The sequence below is a fragment of the Cimex lectularius genome, unplaced genomic scaffold (assembly GCF_000648675.2).
Source record: "Cimex lectularius strain Harlan isolate CLEC.00 unplaced genomic scaffold, Clec_2.1 scaffold287, whole genome shotgun sequence".
Taxonomy (NCBI): Eukaryota; Metazoa; Arthropoda; class Insecta; order Hemiptera; family Cimicidae; genus Cimex; species Cimex lectularius.
Window position 1 is genome coordinate 316,203 of NW_019392990.1, and position 23,081 is coordinate 339,283.

General features: G+C 32.6%; 1 protein-coding gene across 1 annotated transcript in view; it reads left to right on the forward strand.

Annotated features, from left to right (window-relative positions):
• LOC106670304 overlaps positions 1–23,081 on the forward strand; it is a 281,929-nt gene that overhangs the window by 55,986 nt on the left and 202,862 nt on the right. The window contains exon 4 of the mRNA XM_024229610.1: positions 16,375–16,502. Coding sequence (XP_024085378.1) covers positions 16,375–16,502 — 128 coding nt within the window. The remainder of the gene's footprint in view (positions 1–16,374; positions 16,503–23,081) is intronic.

The following is a 23,081-nucleotide window of genomic DNA, read 5'->3' on the forward strand; positions in this document are numbered from 1 at the left end:
TGGATCGAAGTCACGATAGCTCAAGTGGTAGAGCAGCGGCGCATTTAGCCGTGGGTCGTGGGCTCGAATCCCGCTCGTGACACTGACTTTTTTTATCTCAACCAATATCTTACATAAAAAAAGTTATTCGGTCAATCGGTCCACGAACTTTAATGAACTAATAATAATCCTTCAATCTTTTTTTGAAGTAAACCGGATTTATATTTAGGTAAACATTATTTTACGTAGTAATGATAATTTCAGAAAGAGTAGAAATGTTTGCGGTGTGGAGGATTGGTCTTGACATACTTCCGTGAGGTACCCCTGCATCTGTGCGTTATCCTGTTGAACAACAATGGCTTAAAAATGTCTGTCAGTTATGTAAGATTTCAGGTTCAGCGTGCAGATAAAACAGAGGATTATCGTAAGCTGCTAGAGCAGTCTCAAGTACAGTACCTTATCCGTAGGCTAATACGCTGGATGAGCACTTTTTTCGCTCAAGCGATAGCGTTATAACTGTTAAGGATTTTAGTCCAAATGCGGTAACCAGGAGTTCCTTTTTACCAATTGAGGTGATTTGCTAGTACTCGGTTTGCTTCCCTCATGCCTCCCAGTATTGCTTGTGTTCTTTAGTAGCATCGATTCCACCTTCATTGAGGCCTATTGAAATCATATATATTCGGTCGAAATTAGAAGTTACATCCAAAAAGTAATAAATGAAGAGGAAAATATTTAGGCTTTAACTTCGTCCGACGAAGTCCAAGTAGAAGGCGATGGAATACCATCGTCCGAAAACAAACTAGTGGTAAGAAATAATGTTACAAAAATAAAGGAATGGAGATCTGCTTAACCCAGAATTTTTGGTTTGTATTTTGTCTTTTATAGGCAGTAGTTTTATTCTCTTCCCTCGCAGCAAAACTGTGTAAGTCAAAAAGTCCAATTTTTCAGGAATATGATTTTAAAGTATATGTCTATGGCGTAAATTTAATTTCTATAATTACTTTTGTTGTGCTCATATCTCATCATATTCGATGTAACTATCGTAGTAAGTAGGTTTTTAACTTATTTAATTATATCTTATCATCACTTTATCGCCGCTTCTCATACCATATGCACCGATTCACTTATACCTTCCGTTTGGTAAGTGCGTAAAATGGGATGTCATGTTGAAATAAAAACCAGTATATTTTACAGGTGTTATAACTGCACTAATTGACTAATTGTCACCAACGAAACAAATACCAATAGAGGTCTCAAAAAAGGCACATTTTTAGGTATGGGTACCATCTGGCTGAGAGAATTTTTAAAAGGAGCGGAAAGTAAGTGGTTCTAAGAACAGAATTATAAATCTAAGAAAAAAAAATTTCAAATTTTTAGATAGGTTTCGAAGGATTTTTACAGTGATTAGGTCGAAACCCGGAGCTTTTTTTAAAGATAGAAGGATAATGGTATTTTTAGAGATTAAGATACAGGAGATCTTAGGTCTTGCTGTAGGGTTTAATTAATTTTTCTTTTGGAATCGTGGAGATTTTCATTTTATGCATTTTTGTCTATATTCTCTGAGCGGTTCTAATGGTTTTCCTATTAACTTTTCATGTCATTTATAAAGTAAAGAATTTTTTTAAGGAGCATCTGAAGATCTAAAAAGCTAAAAAAGTTTTGTCACATTCCATAGTATAACATTGGTCTTCTGTTGATAAACTTTTTTTTTAATTGGTACTATACGGGAGTATTTCTTGTAAATATACAATTAGAGTTTATAATTCGTTTCAGTTGAAAAGGATTTCCTCTTGAATGTTTTGCGAGTAGTCTTTTTGCTTGTTTCATGGTTTATGATCTTAATGTATTTTGTTCATTAATTATCAAGATTCCAGTTCTTTTTCAATGTGGCTTAGTTTAAGCCACAAAATGGATTTAGGCTTATGTGTTGTTGCAATGTTTTTTTTTTAGTTTATCACTGCATCGTTCGCTAAAATTCCGATATGACCTAGAACTTAATCAGCGATATGTTATTTGTATGTCACATTTTTTATTGTTTTTAAGAAATCCAAATCAAGTTTTGAGTATTTTATATCTGCATGTACATGTTTATACATATTTCATGTGGACTTGTTTCTACGGTAATTCTTCTTCAAAGATGATTGTGGTTGGGATAAAGGCCATGTGTGCTTGATAGTCAAGCCCTTTTATGCTCATACCCGTACCATTGTTTAAATGGTCTAATTGTGCAGAAATGGCTTTCATGATTTTATGAATTTCATATTTATCGCTGGGCAGATGTGTGAATTTTTTCTTCTTTTGTGTTTATCAGGATTTCCTCTTTCTTTCATTGGGTTGTTTGTGAGCATAATCTTTTTCGTACCTCACATGGAGAATGTAGTATTTAGTATTTGTTGTGATCTTCGATAACCCAAGTTCTATTGAAGTCGGGATTGTAAAGATAATAATGAGAGAAAGAAGGTAAATGAGTAGTTTTTTCGTCGGACGTTGCTCAATAGCCAATATTTAAGTGAAAAGGAGAAGGAATGAATTAATACTATAATTTTTCTACTAAATAATTAATTATTTAGGCCAGAATTGTTGTAAAATTTTCAAGAACGTTTTTATGGCCGTAAGCAATAAAAATAGGAGTAATAAAGTTAGAAAAGAATAGAGTTGTGTTTCTATTAAAGCGTAGTTTAATTATTTGGGCCAGAATTGTTGTCAAACATTTTGGCTTGGAAATTTTTCTAATCTTATTTTTAAATAAAACACGTATTCATCATATCAAATGTATCCCAGTTCTTTGTTTTATTACTTTCTTTCTTCTTTTAAATGTAATTTAATGTATTAAAACTTTTCAGGTGAGAAGATGCTTAAGTACAACTCAGGAGAGAAAATATAATAAAGAAAACTGGAAAGAAAATAGGAAAGAATGCAATTTACCTACTTCCCTTTTAGCATTGCCTCTCTGTTTCTAACTTTCCACTCACGTACCTTGTAAAGTTTTCTCCTTCCGGCTCTATTGACTCGGAGCCATTACAGTGACACATCAGGGCCGAATCCGGACTTTATCCAACTTATCAAATTTCGTTCTCGCTATGGACACCTACCTAGGAAAACTCAAGCATCCGGGCTTATATGGATTTATGTCATTTCGGTTAGGCCTTTTCCCTGCCACCAATAATAAAAAGGGATTGTGGAAGATCAAAGACCAACCTTGAAGTGGGCTTTTATATTCAAAAAGTGAATAACCATCTTGTGGTCGCTTAGGCTGAATCCTTATTCGACAATCTATTGTACCTCAGGCTAGTATTATTGCATTTAGATCAGTGGAAATAAACAAATATCAATAAACGCTCAAATTATGTTTTTGGATAATCAGTTATCTTTAATTTCGGGCAAATAAATAGCACTAACTAGAATCAATATACTTTTTATGTATTGAGTTGTATCAGATTAAAAAATGGAACCTATGTCGATTAAAAGCCTATGTTTTCCCTCATCCATTATACCAAATCGCCAATATAAGAGGATATTAAACATTTTGAAATGATCAATGGCATATTCGGTAGTGTATTGTGTTACAATTTACACCATTGATTAATTGATTATAACGTATTAGTTCAATATTCGGTTTTAGTATTCAGGGGATTAATAGTGTCAATAATTCTCGTAACTTGAGATCTGAATTGGGTTTGGGCTGTGTAAAAACAGTCATTTATAATCAGATCGAATCTTTGAATTGGCAGCTTTTAATTCGCAGGACGAAGAAATAAATTTTAATATATTAACATCTAATGCGAAAAATTGAAAATGGTTTTCGATGATGTGCAGTTTTTTATGTTTTTTTTCGTAAAATACCCATGTTTTTATACATTTTTCTCTCCAAATGTCATATGTTAAAAGATTATAAAAATCAGTTGGGGCGTCGGTGGCTACAACGGTTTAGGGGTTGAAACAGCGCTCATCACTGTAAGAGAAAGGTTCCGGGTTCGAATCCAGCGGCCCTGCATTCAAACCCGACATACTTCCAAATGGGATCTTTTCAAAAACACCGGCACCCTGAGGGTTTATACGACCTCTGCTGTTGCAAATCCTCGTAAAAAATATAAATAGATAAATAAAAATCAGTAAAAAATCGTGTGAAAACATTAAAAAAAAATTAAAAGCCTTAATTCCTGCTAGAAAGACATCAGTTGGACGTTTCAATAATACTGTAGGCCCATTTTTGACGGTTTATACAAGTACCTATCGATTATTACAGTAGACCATACTCGAAGCTTTTAGAGCTCATTTGATATCGGAATTGAATGCCAAGTCGGTAATATTTCCCATTATCGTGTCCCCGTTTTAATCGGAATCTGTCTGGGTAAATTCTGCTCTGAAGCCCTTAGAAAATTGGACTTGGACGGTACAAGTAAAGAAAAAACGCGTAGCCAAAAGACAGTAAAAAAAACACTAAAAGCGAGCAACAAAGCTAATAGGAAGTTGGTCGAAATGTAAAGCTAAAAGCTCGTTTGTTCTTACTATATAGAATAAATTATTAATAAATCAAATTGATCTTGTTTTTTCACTATTCTCCTGAAAGTCAAAAATTGTTCAAAGAAATTATTTTAAATTGTTATTTTCCATAGAAAAGAAGTTTAAAAAAATATGAACATTGTCAATTAGCAGATATTTGAGTACATGAAATGGCCATTAGGTGTACAATTGCCTGAACAATTCTTAAGAAAATTAAAGTATTAATTTTTGGTTTTATCTACACCTTAAGATATTAAAAAACATAAACATTAACTTGCAATTTTCAACCACGTGATTTCAAGTGCAGTTTGATTAGAACCTGATCAAACATAACCGTTGGTACTCGCATAGCAAAATGTAATTGATAATGGTGGTTGTTGCTGCTGCTGTTGCTTGATCATAGCTTTACGCACCTCACTGAGGATGGAGTATAACCGAAATGCTTTTGAATGAAATGTCAATCAGGTCAAAAGAAATATTATCCGTTATATGAGTACCATGAGAGATTTTACGGCGCAAGGTTATTCAGTATTGTATGAACCGAAAGTCATAAAGGTTTAACATAACCTCGGCGCCTTGAAACAGCGTATTAACGTCATGTAGGTATTTTTAGGCTGGCTGGAAAGTACATGACATAATTATTGAAGCAATTAAATCAAGTTAGTCAATATCAAAAGGGTATTAAACGGATCAATGTTCAATAAGTTGTGTACATAACATATTATGTTAATTTATGTGTTTTTTACCATTATGGATATGTGGTCTTTCTTAATGGTCCAATTGAATAGGGTTAAATTCTACAAAAACTTTTGTCTTTAAGTCTGAAAGAAAATCATGATTTTAATAAGCCAGAACGACAATGTTTTATTGCAACAATATGTGTATTTTTTTATTGGAGTACTGACTAAACATTACACAAATTATAATTATGATGTCCTTAAATCCGGCGCAAGGGTCAAGGAACTATTTCCATTTAAGACCATGTAGGATAAACTGCCTTATGAGTAAAAGGATTTAGTGAGAGATTTTCAGGATTTAAGTAAGACGATATTATCTCTGACAATTTGTCCGAGGAAGGAATGAAGGCGTTAAGTTTCCCTTGCCTCGTTTCATCCAGAAACCGTTCGTCGGTTTAACCTATGCTCGCGTTAATTTCAGCCAACGTTCTCAATTTTAGATTATGCATGTGGGGACACCCTTATAACCATTTACTTCGGTTTAATGTCAGATTTAATCTAATTGGCTTCCCCACGTGGCTAATGCCATAGGGATGAATGAGTGAAGGCTCGCCGGCTCAAATAGTAATAAGGGAGAACCCAGAGTCACACGGTTGAAGGGCGGAGGTGGTAAATTATTAGGTCGTGAACTCTGACCTACTATAGCCCGGTTTAGCTGGTTTTAGTATCAACTAAACCATCTTCGAACCTCCTTGCATTTTCACCATCCTCTATTCCGTATGCTACTTTTATGAGTTTATTGAGACAAATTCGATCGAAATTCATTTACATAATAAAATTATTAACAGAAATAATCTGCCGGTTTCCTTCTCACTAGATATAAAACACAATAAAATTTTGAAATACGTTTGCTTTGCAGTTTAACTTACGTTCAAATGATTATATTATATATTATATGATTAATAGCATTTCAATTCTATACAAATTTCAATTAATTAATCTTTTTATGTAAGGTTTTGGTTGAAATGAAAAAAGTCAGTGGCACGAGCGGGATTCGAACCCACGACCTTCGGCTAAATACGCCGCTGCTCTAACCACTTGAGCTGTCCTGACTTCGATCCACTCGGACACCAACTCCCCATCTCAACCTATAACCTTTCGAATTTTTCAAATGTGTTACCAGGATTCGACTCTCGACGACGTATCAAGTTGCCACGGGGAGCGGTTAGAGAAGTTATACTTCGTTTTACTTATTAAATCCATTATATTTCGTGATCTATTGACCAAATTACTTCGTTCAATTAATTAATCTTTTTATATAAGGTTTTTGTTGAAATGATAAAGCCAGTGCTCTCCGAGTCGATCGAAGTCACGATAGCTCTGGTAGAGCAGCGGCGTATTCAGCTGAAGGCCATGGGTTCGAATTCCGCTCTTGCTATTGAATTTATTATCTTAACTCATACCATACATAAAGATTAAATAATAAATTATATCATTATCGTATTAATGAGTTATTGAATTAACACAACATACTATAAGCTTTTTGAAAAAACAATGTAGTCTTTAAAAAAATCCTCATGAGAAAATTAGTAGATTGAAAAGAAATGCAATAAAAAATGGCAGCATGAGAAAAGATCATTGATGTACTTGAGCTATCGTGACTTCAAACCACTCGGAGAGCACTGGCATTTTTATTGCAACCAAAACCTTACATAAAAAGATTAATTAATTGAAAAAAGTAATTTGGTCAATAGACCTCTAAACATAATGAATTTAATATGTATATAAATTGTCGTATTAGATATATACCAAAACGTGTCATTATCCCACTATACTGTAACATTTATCAAATTATAAAATATTCTATGTAGATCTAACAAATGAGTAAGTTTTTTCATTCTTAACTATTGTTTCTGAATTGTATCCTTATCGTTCGTTTATTTGTGATTGGAAGCATTTCTGTTTCGAAGGTTTATCAATTGTCGACAGAGATGAAAAGAACGTCGGTTGGTTGAATAGTTAGCCGTTTTTACGTTACCGATCGTTGTTTTGTTGTAATGTTCATTGTTTTTGAAAAGCGTGAAAGTGGCCCTATGTTCGATTGCAAGTACAAAGAGAAAACAATTCCAACCATAAACGAATATTATATTACATTTACAAAAGGCCAATTACAGTATTTAAAAACACTATATGTTTTTATGTTTAAACATGAAAGATAAATTTTTCCAAACTTATAACGCTTATGTAACTAGCTTTTTGAATAAACTTAATTTCACAGAGTGATAACTACATAGCTAAAATGATTTTGACAGGAAATCAAATTAACCAATAATCTTCTAGTTCCTACTGAGACTATAATTACTTTACCTGAGGATTTTGTACGTTAATTACTGAAAGCCAAGAGAAATGAATCGCGTGGCCGTCTCTTTCTGCCTCCCTTGCTCCATGTAATCCTTCCAGAATTCTCATCAAACCCGAGACAGCAGAAGGTGCGGCTTTCTTACCGGTGATCTATGGTGTTTTGAAAGAGTTGAAGTAACCGTCATATTTCTCCCTTTTGTAATTAATGAAGCAAACTATTACTGTGTGTTATAAAACATGGCGGCGGGATGGATGACGTGTTAAGCACTTTTGGGATATAAAGTTTGCTTTTCTGTAGCTAAACTTTCCAAGTTAATGAATACTTTACAAGTACAGGGATATTTTATATTTAATTAATTAACAAACATGCACAAACATATTTTGACCCTTTTTTCATGACAAATAAACAATGTACTCTTTCAGTAGTACCAAAAACTTCTACAACAACTGAAATAATTATGTAGACTTTAAAATAGGAAAAAGCTATTTTAAAGCTTAAAGATGTAAACTAAGTAAAGTTTTCAATTTCGAAGTCAAGTTATTAAATGTTTAACGTTGCTTTCGATATATGCGGAATGTTGAAGTGGAAGAAGATTAAAATTGTTCCGAATTGCTACCGCTAGGCGGTGGCACCATTAAATCGCATTGTTTTTGTTAACCCTCTAGTATTTTTTTCAAGGGGACCCAGTTCTGTTTTCTCTTTTGATTAATAATTACAAAACAGTTAAAATACAGTCCACCTACTTACTTAAATCCCTCTAATAATCCGAACCGAATCAAATCCTCAATATTGGTCTTTCGGGCCGGATGATACCTGCAATTTGATTCCGTAAGTCAGTTAAATAGTTTATCCATTGTATCCTATCCTCTATTTGACTTCTGTGTACAATTCTTTAATTTGCAAAGGTTTATTAAGCGATTTCATTTTTAATGAATTTGACTTATTCGAATAAATACTTTGTTTTAAAAAATTTGTTATTCATTTACTCGTTAACTGTTAAATTTAATGACATTCACAATTAATCGAATCGAATCCTCAAAAAGGAATGTAATCCACAAATTCTATAAAATTACTTAGGTAATTATAAGTATTTACTTAACTTTTATAATTATGCATATAACTATCCTGTACGTCAAAATTATTTATACACTTGGTATTTTGACATTTACTGCTTTAATTATATTTTGTTAATAAAATAAATAGTAAAAATTACAATTTTTGACATTTTAAAAATATTTTGTGTGAAAATGTTTTAAATTTATTAACGCCTCCAACTTTTGAGGCAAGTATTCCAAAGCTTTTATGTCACTTAAAGTGTGATTTCCATGCATACAGTTATTTTATTTAATATGCTCAAGGTCAAAATTATGAAAAAAATGTGTTGGGAAAAATGCTATTTACTGAATTAATAACATACGTAGGAAATTTACAGTTCAAATGTAAGTTGTTTTCCTGAATCAAGAATCCCTGAAATTACAAGATAAATGTATCTTTCGTATTTATTTACGTTATTTTTAAAATTTCAAGATTACTCTTTTCTTTTATCGATAAAAGGCCTAGGATGCTTCACATACAAAAAAGAAAAGCACGCACTTCCTTCCACCACTCAGGCTCTATCTTTTTTTCTCGACCTAGTTCTTTCTATCTATAACACACTTAATCACTCATACACGTATAACACATAATGAAAACGCTTTGGATGTAAAAATAAAGCGTGAAAATAAACATAAAAGTCCTGAAGGTATAGCGACTGGATGAGACAATAAATCAATAATCGTAGTGGCAACACGTGGATGAATATAAACGAACCTCCATCAACCTTTTATCATCGCGCCAACTCGAGCTCTCTTTGTTGTCGAACAACTGCAAACCGGCCGCACGAGTGCAATAATTAAATTGCCCGCTTTTCCCAATTTAAAACCGGGATTACCTCTTCTTCGTTTAGACATTGATGACTTTGTTATGTTATCGGGCGTTTTGTCCCGGTGAAGTGAAAATATCTCGATTTCCTGCTCTCCTGCTTTTCATTTGATAAGTTGTTTCTTTCACCCGTCATACTACGGGATAACGAGCGAGATCAAAATTAGATTAGTGAACACGGTCGAAATGTGCGGAATTTTAGGGAAGGAGGCCATTTATAACGCGCATTTGTTATCGTTTCGGCGATGGAAATACATGAACAAACATTAAATAAATTGACGTTGTTGGCGGTACTTTCATTCACTAAATTATTTTATTCATCGGCCAAAGTAGTATATATTTTTTAAATATATGAATTAAATTAATATGAATGTTATTTAACGATACAAAAACATCCAATTATTCAGTATGTTCGAATTATAAACCTTAATTTCTTAAATCCTGGCATTTAATCAAATTTAAAAACACACCCCTACTAATGTAAAGTGCAAAATGCAAACGATGCTTACTTGTACCCATTGAACATAAAAACCTTCTTCGAGTATTCAAGCAAAAAAGAACTGAATGAACAATTGATTGACAATTAATTAAGGTTTTTAGTTGAAAAAAAAGTCAATGGCACGAGCGGGATTCGAACCCACGATCTTCGGCTAGATACGCCGCTGCTCTACCACTTGAGCTATCTTGACCTCGATCCACTCGGACACCAACTTCCTATCTCAACCCCACCTTTTGAGTTTTCCCTCCTTTTGCCATTTTTCAAATGTCGTGTTTGCTATCGTGACCTCGATCCACTGGGAAAATTTAAAAGGTGGGGTTGAGATGGGGAGTTGATGTCCGAGTGGATCGAGGTCACGATAGCTCAAGTGGTAGAGCAGCGGCGTATCTAGCCGAAGATCGTGGGTTCGAATCCCGCTCGTGCCATTGACTTTTTTATCTCAACTAAAATCCTTAATTAATTGTAATATATTAATTGGTCAAGCGGACCACGAAATTAGTGAATTTCATTGATTTACAGTTTAGAATTTTTTGTTTACATTACTATCACTATTTTTAAATATAAATTTCAAAATATTTTTTATTTTTTATCCGATTGTAACCAAAAAATGAAATTGTTAGCAATTAAATGTTAATTATACATCGGTAACAATTTACCATGATAAATAACTCATTAGGAGGGACAACTTTTTTATAAGCCGTATCTGTCAATACTTACAGAATTAAGAAAACCTTAATTAAAATATGCACAAGAACTTTAGAAAATAGTAAAATTTCTATTCTGTGTGTTTGTATTTTGTTTTCTTAAGTTTATTATGAAAAAAAATGTATGAGCTATAAGAGGCTGTATGGAATAAAGGTGGATATGTTGAAATTACGTGAAAAGTGAAATAGACTGGACAATAAGTACCTTTAATCCAATTTGACATGTAGGATAACCTTCTGAAGTATTGACGCATATTCACGGATTACGCTGTATATAAAATAGTAATAGATGCACTACAATTCAAATATAAATATAGTTTTCTTGAAAAAGAGAAATAACTATAGTATCGAATATGAAAGAACTATAATTTGGGCTAGAGGATGATAACTGTTTGCATAGCTAATCTTAGATTAGATTCTAACAGATAGATTATGAAAATAATGTGAGGAATCATATTGAGCATATTCATTTATAGTAAACCACCCCTCATGTGGAAATATCCTCGTTAAAAAAAAATTATTTGTACCAAAAATGTTCGAATAAATAGATGATGTAATTTATGTTGGTTTTGTATTATTTAATTAATTGAGTTTTTGCCCTGTCTTAAGATCATCAAAATAATTGTATAATATCCTATTAATTTACGCCTGTTATTATGTGCCACGCCGTGTAAGGTATATTTTCCAAGTCTTCAATATGTAAACCGCTATTTTGAACCTTTTCCTTGATCTTTTTTCAATTAAACATACACAAACATTATTTTAAGCTAATTTGTTGAAGTCGTGACGAGCAGTCAAGAATGAGATAGTTAAAGAAACACAATTTATTTTAAGCAGTTATACATTTAAACAGTTGTTCAATATTTGATTATATAGTTTTCAACACAAGAAATCAAATAATTGCCCAATTGGTATAACTCATATATTTTATAATCGATTAAAACTAGTTTAGAAAAATTCCAGCTATGTTTTAACACTGATAGCGTTTCCTTTCATGCGTTTTCCGCGTTTTATAATTGGTGGATACTTTTGTTCTTCTCTCTTCGAATTAGCCAAGTGTTAATTGTTAGAAACAAAGGCTGGTATGAAAAAACTCTATTTCACCCTATAATTTGCCCAGCTTCGTATTAATTAAGAAATTATATTTAACAGAGCTAGAAAAGAACTTTAGAAAGAAATTAGGTTCAATTACCTCTCTTTCACATAAATGTGCCGTTTTTTAATAAACGAAACCACGATATAAAATAAACGCGTCGAACTGGTATACAACCATGAGAGGGCGTTAGGTGTACATTATATGTTCAAAGGAAATGGGACCTGTACAGTGTTTGCAGTGTGCTTTTAGCGATGTGTGAATCAAAAGGGTTTGTTTCGGACAGGGTTTTACTAAGTTTGAAAGGCTTGCTGGGTAAACCTAAGGGGACTTTAGCAACGAAACAACCATTAATAGAGGCGGGAAACAATTTTGCACTTGTTTTTGAACAAAAATTAATACTGGAATCAATTCTAGCGATTACAACTATTTTCAACGTGGTTTTCACCCATTCGTCTAATGGATATACTTTTTTAAATTATTATTTCGGAAAATATCTGCATTTTTCACGTCTCACATCAAGTGATATTAAAAAATACAACTTCATTCAGTTTTATAATAGAAATTTGAGTTATTTAAATTTTTTCCTAATATAAACAAGATACATTTTCAAAACTTTAAAATAAATATATTTGAAATTAATGTAAATATTTAAAACTCAAACGATATATTACGGATTATTCTAGTTGTTTAATTTTGTATTAAAAACTAAAGTTTATAATTTTTCTTTGAGGTTAAGTAATTATAGTTTATGAGCAAACATTATGCTTGCCTTGAGTAGATCGAAGTCACGATAGCTCAAGTGGTAGAGCAGCGGCGTATTAGCCGAAGGTCGTGGGTTCGAATCCCGCTCGTGACACTGACTTTTTCATTTAAACCAATACCTTACATAAAGATTAATTAATTGAAAGAAGTTATTTGGTTAATCGTACCACGAAATATAATGTATTATGCTTGCCATTAAATATCATATAAAACATGGGGAGCAAACATGCCATCGAACTAAACAAATTTGAAAAAAAAGTCGTAAAAACAAGTTTTTCTATTGTTACAGAAAGGTCAGAAAAGCATGTGTATACAATCCATCATTGTGGCCCATATACAGTTTGTTCTTACCTTGTAAACTACAAAGAATGTAGCACGATAAGAGGAAATTCATAAAAAAGCCGTTGATGTACTGTCCATTGTTTAACCATAATGGCCAAACCTGCATGATCTGCTTATAAACTCGTAAAACAGCTCATAATTTCAAATTTTAAACGGTAAAAAAATGTTAACGTCTCCTAAATGGGCATGTTGCGGAATAAACAACTCCTTCGTTGTCAGAGGTGCGATCAAGATAGATTAGCGAGCAGAAGAAATATGTTGGGAAAAAGGTGAATGAAGATAAATTGACCACTGCAATTTCACCTCCTTCTATGTGCGTTTAATACGGTCCAGCGTACACTCCGGATTATTTTTTCATTTTGGTAAATTTAACGCTTCTCGGAGAAAAAACGTGCTTTCTCACTTCTTTATTATCACGGATGATTCGATATGACTTTTATATATTTTGAATATAAATTATAAAAAAATGTAAAATTCAAAAATTATGATTTAACTGCGTGAATGGAAATTTCTTCAATGGTTTATTTTGTCAATTCTCCAGATAAAATTCCTGCACAATAGATTATTTTTTAAACATTACTTACGTTTCAAAATATCAGTGTATTCTTTTAACGATAATTATTTCAAATTAGTTACAATAAAACTTTTCATTTTAAATAAAATGTACGTTCTATGCAATAAAACACTCAATATCATTGCATTTACCATTATTTAAAGATCATGAGATGTGGTCTGGTGTGACGTAGGTTTCAGAAAAACATTTTCTTTATCGTGCCAACGTTTCGATCTTTATTGAGATCATCTTCAGGGCCTGGGATTTATAAACATTGTTTAAATTAATTTTTTCACATCCTACATATAATTGTATAGTTTAAACAATTTATATAAATCATTATTTTATAGAAAATTTATTGACTAGTCAACCTAATTATTTTACATTAATGGACCTTATCCATGTGGAATAAATTATTACAATTAAGGACTATTATTTGAAAACAAGAAAAATATCAGGCCTAAGATTTATAAACATTGTTTAAGTTGTACAAATACATGAAAGATGTGAAAAATAATAATTTGAATAATGTTTATAAATCCCAGGCACTGAAGATGGTCTCAAAAAGATCGTAACGTTGGTGCGATAAAGAAAATGTTTTTTTAAACTTACGTCAATCAGTCTTGTATGAACCTTTGAGCAGTCAACATCATCTTGTTATCTCTCCAAAGGATTAACTCGACTATTTCTCTCTACTTTCTCTCAAGGAGTATTTAAGTTATTTCTAGTATTTTTTTTCTTTCCAATTTTGTCCTTCTATTGTTTTTTATATATATTTTCTTAACTTTTCATTATTTTTTTTCCTTTTTCTCATTTTAAACACAACTGTAGTGAAGTTGCAAAACATGAATGAAATGGACTCTTCGCTCGAAGCGAAACCACCTGACCCACCAAACAACCTAAAAATAATGGGAAAGTGGTGAAGAAAATTCTTAGTTATGTCCCTAGAATCTGAAAAGGACATTTCTTTCAATAATTTCTGCCCATTTAAAGTATGCAGGTTTATAAAAAGTTATGCTCCTAAAATTGGCTTAATATTTCTCCGGAATGGAACTATCCTTCTTAACTTGTAAATCTCTTATCACTATAATTCACATTTTAATTGACTGCCCCTTATATTCCTCTGCTAGATCCCACTACCAAATCCCCAACAATATACATATTTTTCTGAACAATAATTCACCTTACATAGATTACATATTAAACTTGCTGGCTAAAACGAAACTAATAAATAAAATTTAGTTATACAATTGCTCCCATTGGGTGAACCCCATGTCGGTGATTGCGGCGGGGCTCGCGGTCGGGGTCGGACCCTCGGGGTCCTCGGTTGCGGGCCGGTCCGGGGCTGGGTTAGGGGGCCACTCAGGACTCTGGGATCCAGATATCCACGGTGAGCTTGAGGAGGTGTCGTTGGTGACTGGACACCGACCCCTCCTCGAATTATCACTGCGCGACAGGGTCCAAATTTTAAAAATCGCGAAAGATCCTGTTGGCTCCACTGTCTAGCCCTTGGGCCGGTCTGGTGCCGGGTGCTGCGGGGCTCGGCGATGCCACCGGCGCACTGTCTCATGGCCTAAATGACCAGTAGGGTCGCTGCCTTTAAAAGAAAAAAAATCTTACGTCACACCAGACCGCATCTCACGATCTCCGAGTAATCATCAAGTAAGATCACTAAACACCACACATTGTATTTAAGCATTAATCCACTACTTTGTATTAGACAAAAAAAGAACAATAAAAAAAGGGGAACACAATGATAAGCCAATACAGGGTCATAGCTAATTATTTTTGAAAATTTAACAGCAATTTTTATTACGTTCTTAGTATTATTATAAGAAACATTACCGATACCAATTACTTTATTAATGAGAATTTAGAAAAATAAAGGGAAAATATTTTTCTTATATTGTTAAAAACGTCAAGTACCAAGAAAAGCCACAGTCTTAAAAATAATATGGGCAGGACTTCAAACAATAGTTTGTAGGTCTTATCCCAAAAATGTTATTGTGCCCATGTTATATCTCTTATCTTTTTTGCACTCTCTCCTTTTATACCAATTTTGTTTTATCGTATAACGTAGATTGTGAAATTTATGATACGTTTCTGGTTTAATAATAGTAAATAATAGCCCTTAATTGTAATAATTTATTCCACATGGTCAAGGGTCCATTAATGTCAAATAAATAGCTTGACTAGGCAATAAATTTCCTTTAATATTAGTAAATTGGGTTTGTAAATTATATATGTTTTATTCTTCCCTGTTCGATTTATCTCTTTTCTATTTCTCACAAATTCTATCTCATTCTTTCCTTCACTCGTACTCCCTCTCAATAGCTCTCTCTCATTTGCTCTATTTAGGTATCTATTTCTATTATTAGGTATTTCCCGCTTTTTTCTCTCCATTGTTATACGAATTTATATACCTAATATTTCTTATGCCACATTTCTCTTGTTCACTCGGGTTCTCTTTCTCTTCCTCACTGTCTACCTATCTCTTTCCTTCCTCTCTTTTTTTTCTCTCTCCCTCATTTCCTCTTTCTATCTACAAAAATAAAATAGTTCCTGTCATAAAGGTGGGCTTAATATCCAACTACCCGTTGGGAATCGCTCACGAAGGTTTATACCGCTTTGCAATACTTTCTCCATATTGTAAACAATTAAAAATCCATGGGTTAGGCAGGGATTCGACCACGTTCGAGTCGGATGCCTATTTCTATACACTTATAGTGATTTCTTTCGTTTTTTTCGCAATTTACATATTTATTATTTCTCTTTAACTCTCTTATCCTACATTTCTTATTCGTCCGATTCTCTCCTTCACCACTCTCTCTCTCTCTCTCTCTCTCTCTCTCTCTCTCCCTCCCTCCCTCTCTCTCTCTCTCTCTCTCTCTCTCTCTCAGAAATAATAAATAAAATTATATGTTTATTTATTTAAATATAGTTATGTGTGCTAAATTTGTACATATTTTTGTTTAAGGCGGACGTTCTGAGCTCTGGAGGAAGATCGACCCCGATAACAGGAGTGTCAACCCCTCCGCTCTGGAGGTCATCTCAGCAGCATCGTCAGTCAACACCATCACTCCAGTCCACGAGTTTACAATGCAGGTGGGATTTTAATATTGTAAAACGCCCAGCCTAATGGCCGTTTAATCATTCAAGGGGCCCGTTAGTAAAGCAGCGGCATGAAAGATAAAGCGGTGGAAGACCGCTCCTTCTCTGTACGAAGTAAAGGACGGGTCTGGTCTACCGCGGCTGCATTATGAAAAGCCAATTTCCCGGAAAACATGTTTTGTCCTCGTGACCTAGGTGATTCATACTCTTACCTTTCTTATTGGGCAGGATGGTACTGGTATACGGGTGGCTTTGAAATAAAACTCTTTTTATATTCCCCTCCCACGGTCAATCCTTTGCCTTTTTACTCCACCCTCGACATCCGCAAAGCTCCTGTATTTTCTGTTATGAGAAATTACTTTTATATAAATGTATATATAAAATATATATTTATATATAAATTTACCATACAAATGTCTTTTTCCCACAAGTTTGAAGAAATAAAATATACATTTAGAGTCATAAAGAAAACGTATAAACTGTAAACGTTATACATATTATTTACGCACAGTTGACGCAAGAAAATATTGGTTGTACAAATAGTGTTAGAATTTTATATGTCAAACATTTTTGCCAACTCTACGTATTTAATTTATTAACAAAGTATTAAAACTGCTGCTAGTTAATGAATGAGGTACTCCCAAAATTTTAGATACATTTTATTGGATAGTTATTACGGCTTTTTGTCAAAAAAAGTAAAAATTAAAAACATACTTTTAAAACTGGGTCATTTGACTAAAATAGAATGTAATGTTTATTAAAGCTTCAATTATTGTTTAAATTGAGTGAGCCCTTATGAAAAGAAAACAACGCCTGACATTTACATGCAAACCAAAAGAATGATTGAAAATTTGATTTTAATTTTTAGTAACTAGTTGAATTGTTTCGCTAACTTCTGATTAAGTTTAGGAATAGGGTTTATCAGGTTTAGAAATCGTCTTAAGGATGACATCGTAGGATTAAACTTCAGATAAACAAAAAAATCCGAAGTTCAGAAAATCATACAATCATTTTATGACATATGAGCCGAAAACTTACGACATAGAAGAAGAATATGATAAATTTTATAAATAACTCCTATCGAAGATGAAATCAAATAAACAAAAACGGTCAATGTGAATATATTTCTAGAAAATTTCAACTCACAAATTGCCCATAGAAATATAAACGAAAACGTTATCATTGGAAATGATTGGTATAAGAAAACCACCAGAGGCTGAAAGGTAATTAATTTCTATGAAGAGATGGATTTAAAAATAATAAACATTTTCCAAAAGAAGATAAATGTTTATGGGTATCAAAATGTTATATCCCTGTTATTTTCATTAGGTACTTAACGGTTGATGAAATCAAACATGGTCCATCGAGATTAAACAATAACTTCATTTGATGCAATAATGTTTAAGCAACATGTTGGCAGGTGGTGTAAAAAAAATAAATAAATCGGATCGCCTCCTTTGAGAAAAAAGTGACTAGGTGATAAATCCAACCTGGTATTATAGGAAGAAGAAAAATGAACACGGTTCTTTACGAGTTTTCCAGCCTTGAAGAAAAAAAAAAACAACCACTTTAAGCTCAACCAGGCGGAAAGCGGAAAGTTAGATGTTACGACAACCTTAAAAAGCCGTTAAGTTTCGAGAGCGTAGATGAAAAAATTCCCCGTGTGTATTTCCAGTTGATCGGCTTTCTATATTTTAGTTTAAAATATATGAAACATAATTGTATGCACAAGGTCATATTTCACTATGGCTCGTCATGCGAATTACATTGAAAACAACAACTTTTGACTAATTAAAAATATTTAACGCAAGTATTTAAATGACCAAAAATTAACTATAAATTAACTTTAACAGTAACTAATCTTTATGTAACGTATTGGTTGAGTTATAAAAGTCAGTGTCACGAGCGGGATTCGAGCCCACGACCTTCGGCTTGATACGCCGCTACTCTATCATTTGAGCTATCGTGATTTCGATCCACTCGGTCACCAACTCCCCATCTCAACTCCATCTTTCGGATTTTCCCTCCTTTGTGCCATTTTTCAAATGTCGTGTAATCTATTCGATTCTCAGATAAATTATTATTTTTTTTAAAAAGATTAATTAATTGAAAGATGTTATATGGTCAATCGGACCACAAAATCTAATGGATTTAGCAGTAACAATAAATATTTTGTATCTTCAGTAAAATAATATTGACACTGATTCAAAGTCCTAAAAAGTATTTATTGGGTTGTCCGGAAAATAATGCAGGATTTTGGTATTAAACAAAAAAAAAGAAACTAGTTACTTTAAAGCAATGTTCTTTAATCAAAATAATTTCCCATACNTAATCCTGTAAACGTAAACAGAATATTTTATATAGATTTTTTTTAATGAAAACTTAAAATCCTGCATTATTTTCCGGACAACCCGATATATACAATAGTAGGAACATCATAAAATAAATTTCAGTTTATTTTTAGTAAGTACCATTGTCAACAATAAGATTATTTAGCATGTACCTTACCACTAAAATTTGTTTATATTAAAAACTTCTTATTACAAAATTTACTTAAATTTAAATTAGTTTTAACAAAATAAACACAATTTAAATATTGCTTTCTAAATTTAAACATAAAGTTTTAATTGATCGGACTTTATTCTTTATTTCGGTTTTCTAAAACATATAACATAATATATAATAAAATATAATTTCCCTATGTAAATATAGTTCATCTAGCTATAATAAAAATGTACCTATTTCTTTTAAAAGTAAAAAAGCGTGTCACCAAAAATTCCTTGCGCGTTGAATGACAAAATAAGGCTGTATTTGTATTAAAATAAGAAAAATCAACGCTATTAAAAATATATGATTACATGAATAAACCATAACGTAGGAGGAGTGTATAAATAATGTTATTACAATACATTTCAACTTGGGTGATGAAAACTGTTTAAAATACATATACGACCGGGTATCAGTAGAATAAATAGATATTACTGTATTGTTAAGCAAGAAGAGAAGATATAGACAAATCGGAACCCAGCGATCAGAAATCAAATTCGGCCACACGGCATGGCATTAACTCCTGGCGACTAGGAAGCACCAGTGGGAAAACGAATCCATCTGAACACCACCCTTATTGCTTTTTCCAATTCTGAAAAAATCGTGAATCGCTTCCTGTTTAACACACGAGATCCTCAAAAGGAAAAACTTAACCAATTGTGCTCTTAATTTAGAAAATTGCTGTAATTACTACCATCTTATAATTACACTTACCACTGATAATTACTTTCATGTTTTACACATTTCTAAGATCATCACAACAGAAAAACATAATTTATAATACTCTCAAGTACAGTATTGATTTGTTTAAAAAATTAAGTAAACGTTTTTTGTTTACACTTAACACTCCCAAGCCGTTTACGTTTAATATGCACATATGTCAACTAATGAATATTTGTACATGTACATAAAACAGTTATATTTAACTAATAATTTATACAAAATAATTCTACCTTAAACAAAACGTTGACAATAATTTGAACGAAATCGATTATAAATTGAATATGTGGATATGTCCGGTGACTTTCATAGTCTAAAAATACATCGAGGAATTTTATACTTTTCCGTGAAGTAAAAAAAAAGTACGAGTTCGCTTTGGCTCTCCTCGAAAAATGAAAACCACGAAGTACAAATTTCTGCTGAGAAAGGCGGTTGGATATATTAAAACCCCACATGACGGGTCGGTCGTGTTGGTTTAAGATAGCGAAGCGCCGTACTAGCGATTACTCCACTTACGTTTTTTACTGTAATTAATTATTTAATTGGATTAAGTAAATTTTATGCACTATCAGAGGAAGAAAAATTACGAAAATGTTCTGTAAATTTAACTACCATAAATAAATTAGAATTGAAAATATAAATTAGTACAGTTGAGATGTTTTGTTCAATTCATCCATACTATTTCACGTAAAAGACGTTTCGCACAAAAAATCAAAACTTGGTTGACAAAGACTAAAAAATTTAGGTTTAGAAAGTTTTAATAAAGTTGAACATGGATAAAATTATGAAGTTTTAAGTGTATGACTGCGCATCGGCGAGAGGAAGTATCATTATTATACTGCCGTATAAAGACATCCAAAAAGCAAAAGTTGTTGACATAAGCTCAGTGAAAATAAATGGTGGACGATTGTAGTACCGTGGACACTGATTAAAATCTAGAGGAGTCATAAATTTTAAGTTTAAAACGAAAGAACAAAGAAAACAAAATGCCCACTTCTGAATCAGTCCAATAAAGTCTGTTTTTGGTTTCTATAAAAAATAATTCTTAAGTACTACAAAGTGTGGTTATAACGAATTCGTATTGATCTGACTAATTTTGCTGGAAGTCCGTTTTGGTTTGCTTTAACTTTTTACAGTTCTTATCTCATTTAATATAATCCGGTCTTTCTTATCTTAAGACAAAAAAATAACAATTTGACTGATATATTTTTACCTTAAAATATATGCAAGAAAGACCAAAAACCTATATTTAAAGAAATTATGTAAATTAATTAATTTTTTCTCAAATAAGGACGCTCGGATAGGAGTCTAATAATGTTGTATTAGACAACATTATCATATAAAATTAGAATTAGAATCGGAAATTCCATGTCAGTATTGCGCCCACGTTAGTAAAAATGAATACATTTTAATATTTTATTAGACCATTTCAATAGAAGTAAGTAAAATTATAATTTTTTCAAAGTTACCAATAACAGAATATTAGCGAATGTGACTCCGCAAATTCCGGCGTCGGCAGGAGTGTGGTTGGGATAAAAATACTGATGTAACCCAGGCTGTCACCAGGAAACTAATGCGCATTTCCGAATGCGAAGGGCCGATGTACCCAGAGGGCAGCCATTTGCTTCCTGTAATTTTTCATCTTATGTTTTTTAGACGTAAATATATGTAAATGTACATTTCATGTGTACTGGCGGATAACGAAAAACAATAAATAGTAAAATGTAAAAAGAATTAATGTGTATACTGTCCAGAGAGGAGAAATATGAGTTAATGACGAAGAATGAACTGTTTGTAAAATAAACACGGATAGAGTACACTGAAGGTCCGATAACACGAGCACGCAATTTTTCTTCGAAAATGAATGTAAAACGTGAAGTTTCGCTGGAGGCGATCATCAGTATTATACATTCTACAAAGCACTTTTTTTTTTTCAAAGGCACACTTTTTTCCACGCTGACAAAAAAGTACTAAAACACAGTCTTTAAAAATATTCCAGATTACAATGTATTTATATAACAAAACACATTCCCATTAGTCGATGAAATTACTTCAGACTACCAACAAAAGAAGTAATGTAATAATAACGGTCGGTGTGACGTTTTTTCTACTGTTTTACTACTTAAACCTGTAGAAGATGGTTTTTTGTAGTATTATGGAAAATAGTGATTTATATATATAACCTCAAATCTGCTTGCGCGTGTTCACACGCACACACACACGCTTGTTCCAATCACTTCTCGCAGTCCACCGGCAATTTCAGCTTTTGTTGTTTACAATAGGTGTATTCACGATGTTTGTAAGATGTTAACTCGAATAGAGAAATGCCCTTGTTTTCTTAGCATGTTAAACTCCAATTTTTCGGCAATGCTACCGTGGCGATTGGTAGAACCAAACATAAAGCTAAACCTTGAAGGCTTGTTGTTTTGGTTTTCTTTTGTGTTAAATTGTAATATGCCAAAATTTAATAAAAACGGAAATTAATCAACTCTTTAATTCAAAATGCTATCTATGCACTCGAAAAGTACTAACAAATGACACGCTTCAATTCGTGCCGGCATACCTAACTTGGTTCCTAACGTCTAACAGCGTACAACTTTATAGGACAGGGGATGTACTTTTATGAATGAGAGCATAAGGACAGGACAGAAATTAATAAAAGAAACGTATTAATTAATGAGTATTTAAGAATAAAAATACGTGTAAACAAAAAACAGCTGTTCAATTCATGGCTGACATGTTGGTTACCTACGCCCTAACGGACAGCAATGTGACTACATTTTCGACCTAACATCCAACATTGGCCTCGGCCTGTTAGATTGAGCAATATTGACTAGCCGATTCTTACAAGTGTACGTCATAATTTTTCCCGATCCAAGACCAATCCGTTAATAAATCCAATAATTCTCACCATTAACGGATTGATTCTATCACGAGGTCATTGAAAAAAAGCGAATTTAAGATAGCTTTTCATTGGATTTGTAGATTGTTTATCGTCCAGTTAATGGAAATCATACACCGACCGTATTACGATCGCCTGCTGCATACGTTTATATGTATATATATATATAGTNGGGCCGCAAAATGTATAATAAACGGGAGGGGAAAACATCAACGCCGTTTAATCATATTTAAATGAAACTTTTGCTATTATTGAAAACTGTTACTATTTTAAAATTTTTATTTTTTTAAATTGTCATTTATAAATTTTATTTAACCATTTATTTTTATAATTTTTTGTTGTATTATTGTTAAGTAGCATTATTTTAATGATAGTATTTGAATGGAAGAATAAAAGGATAACGA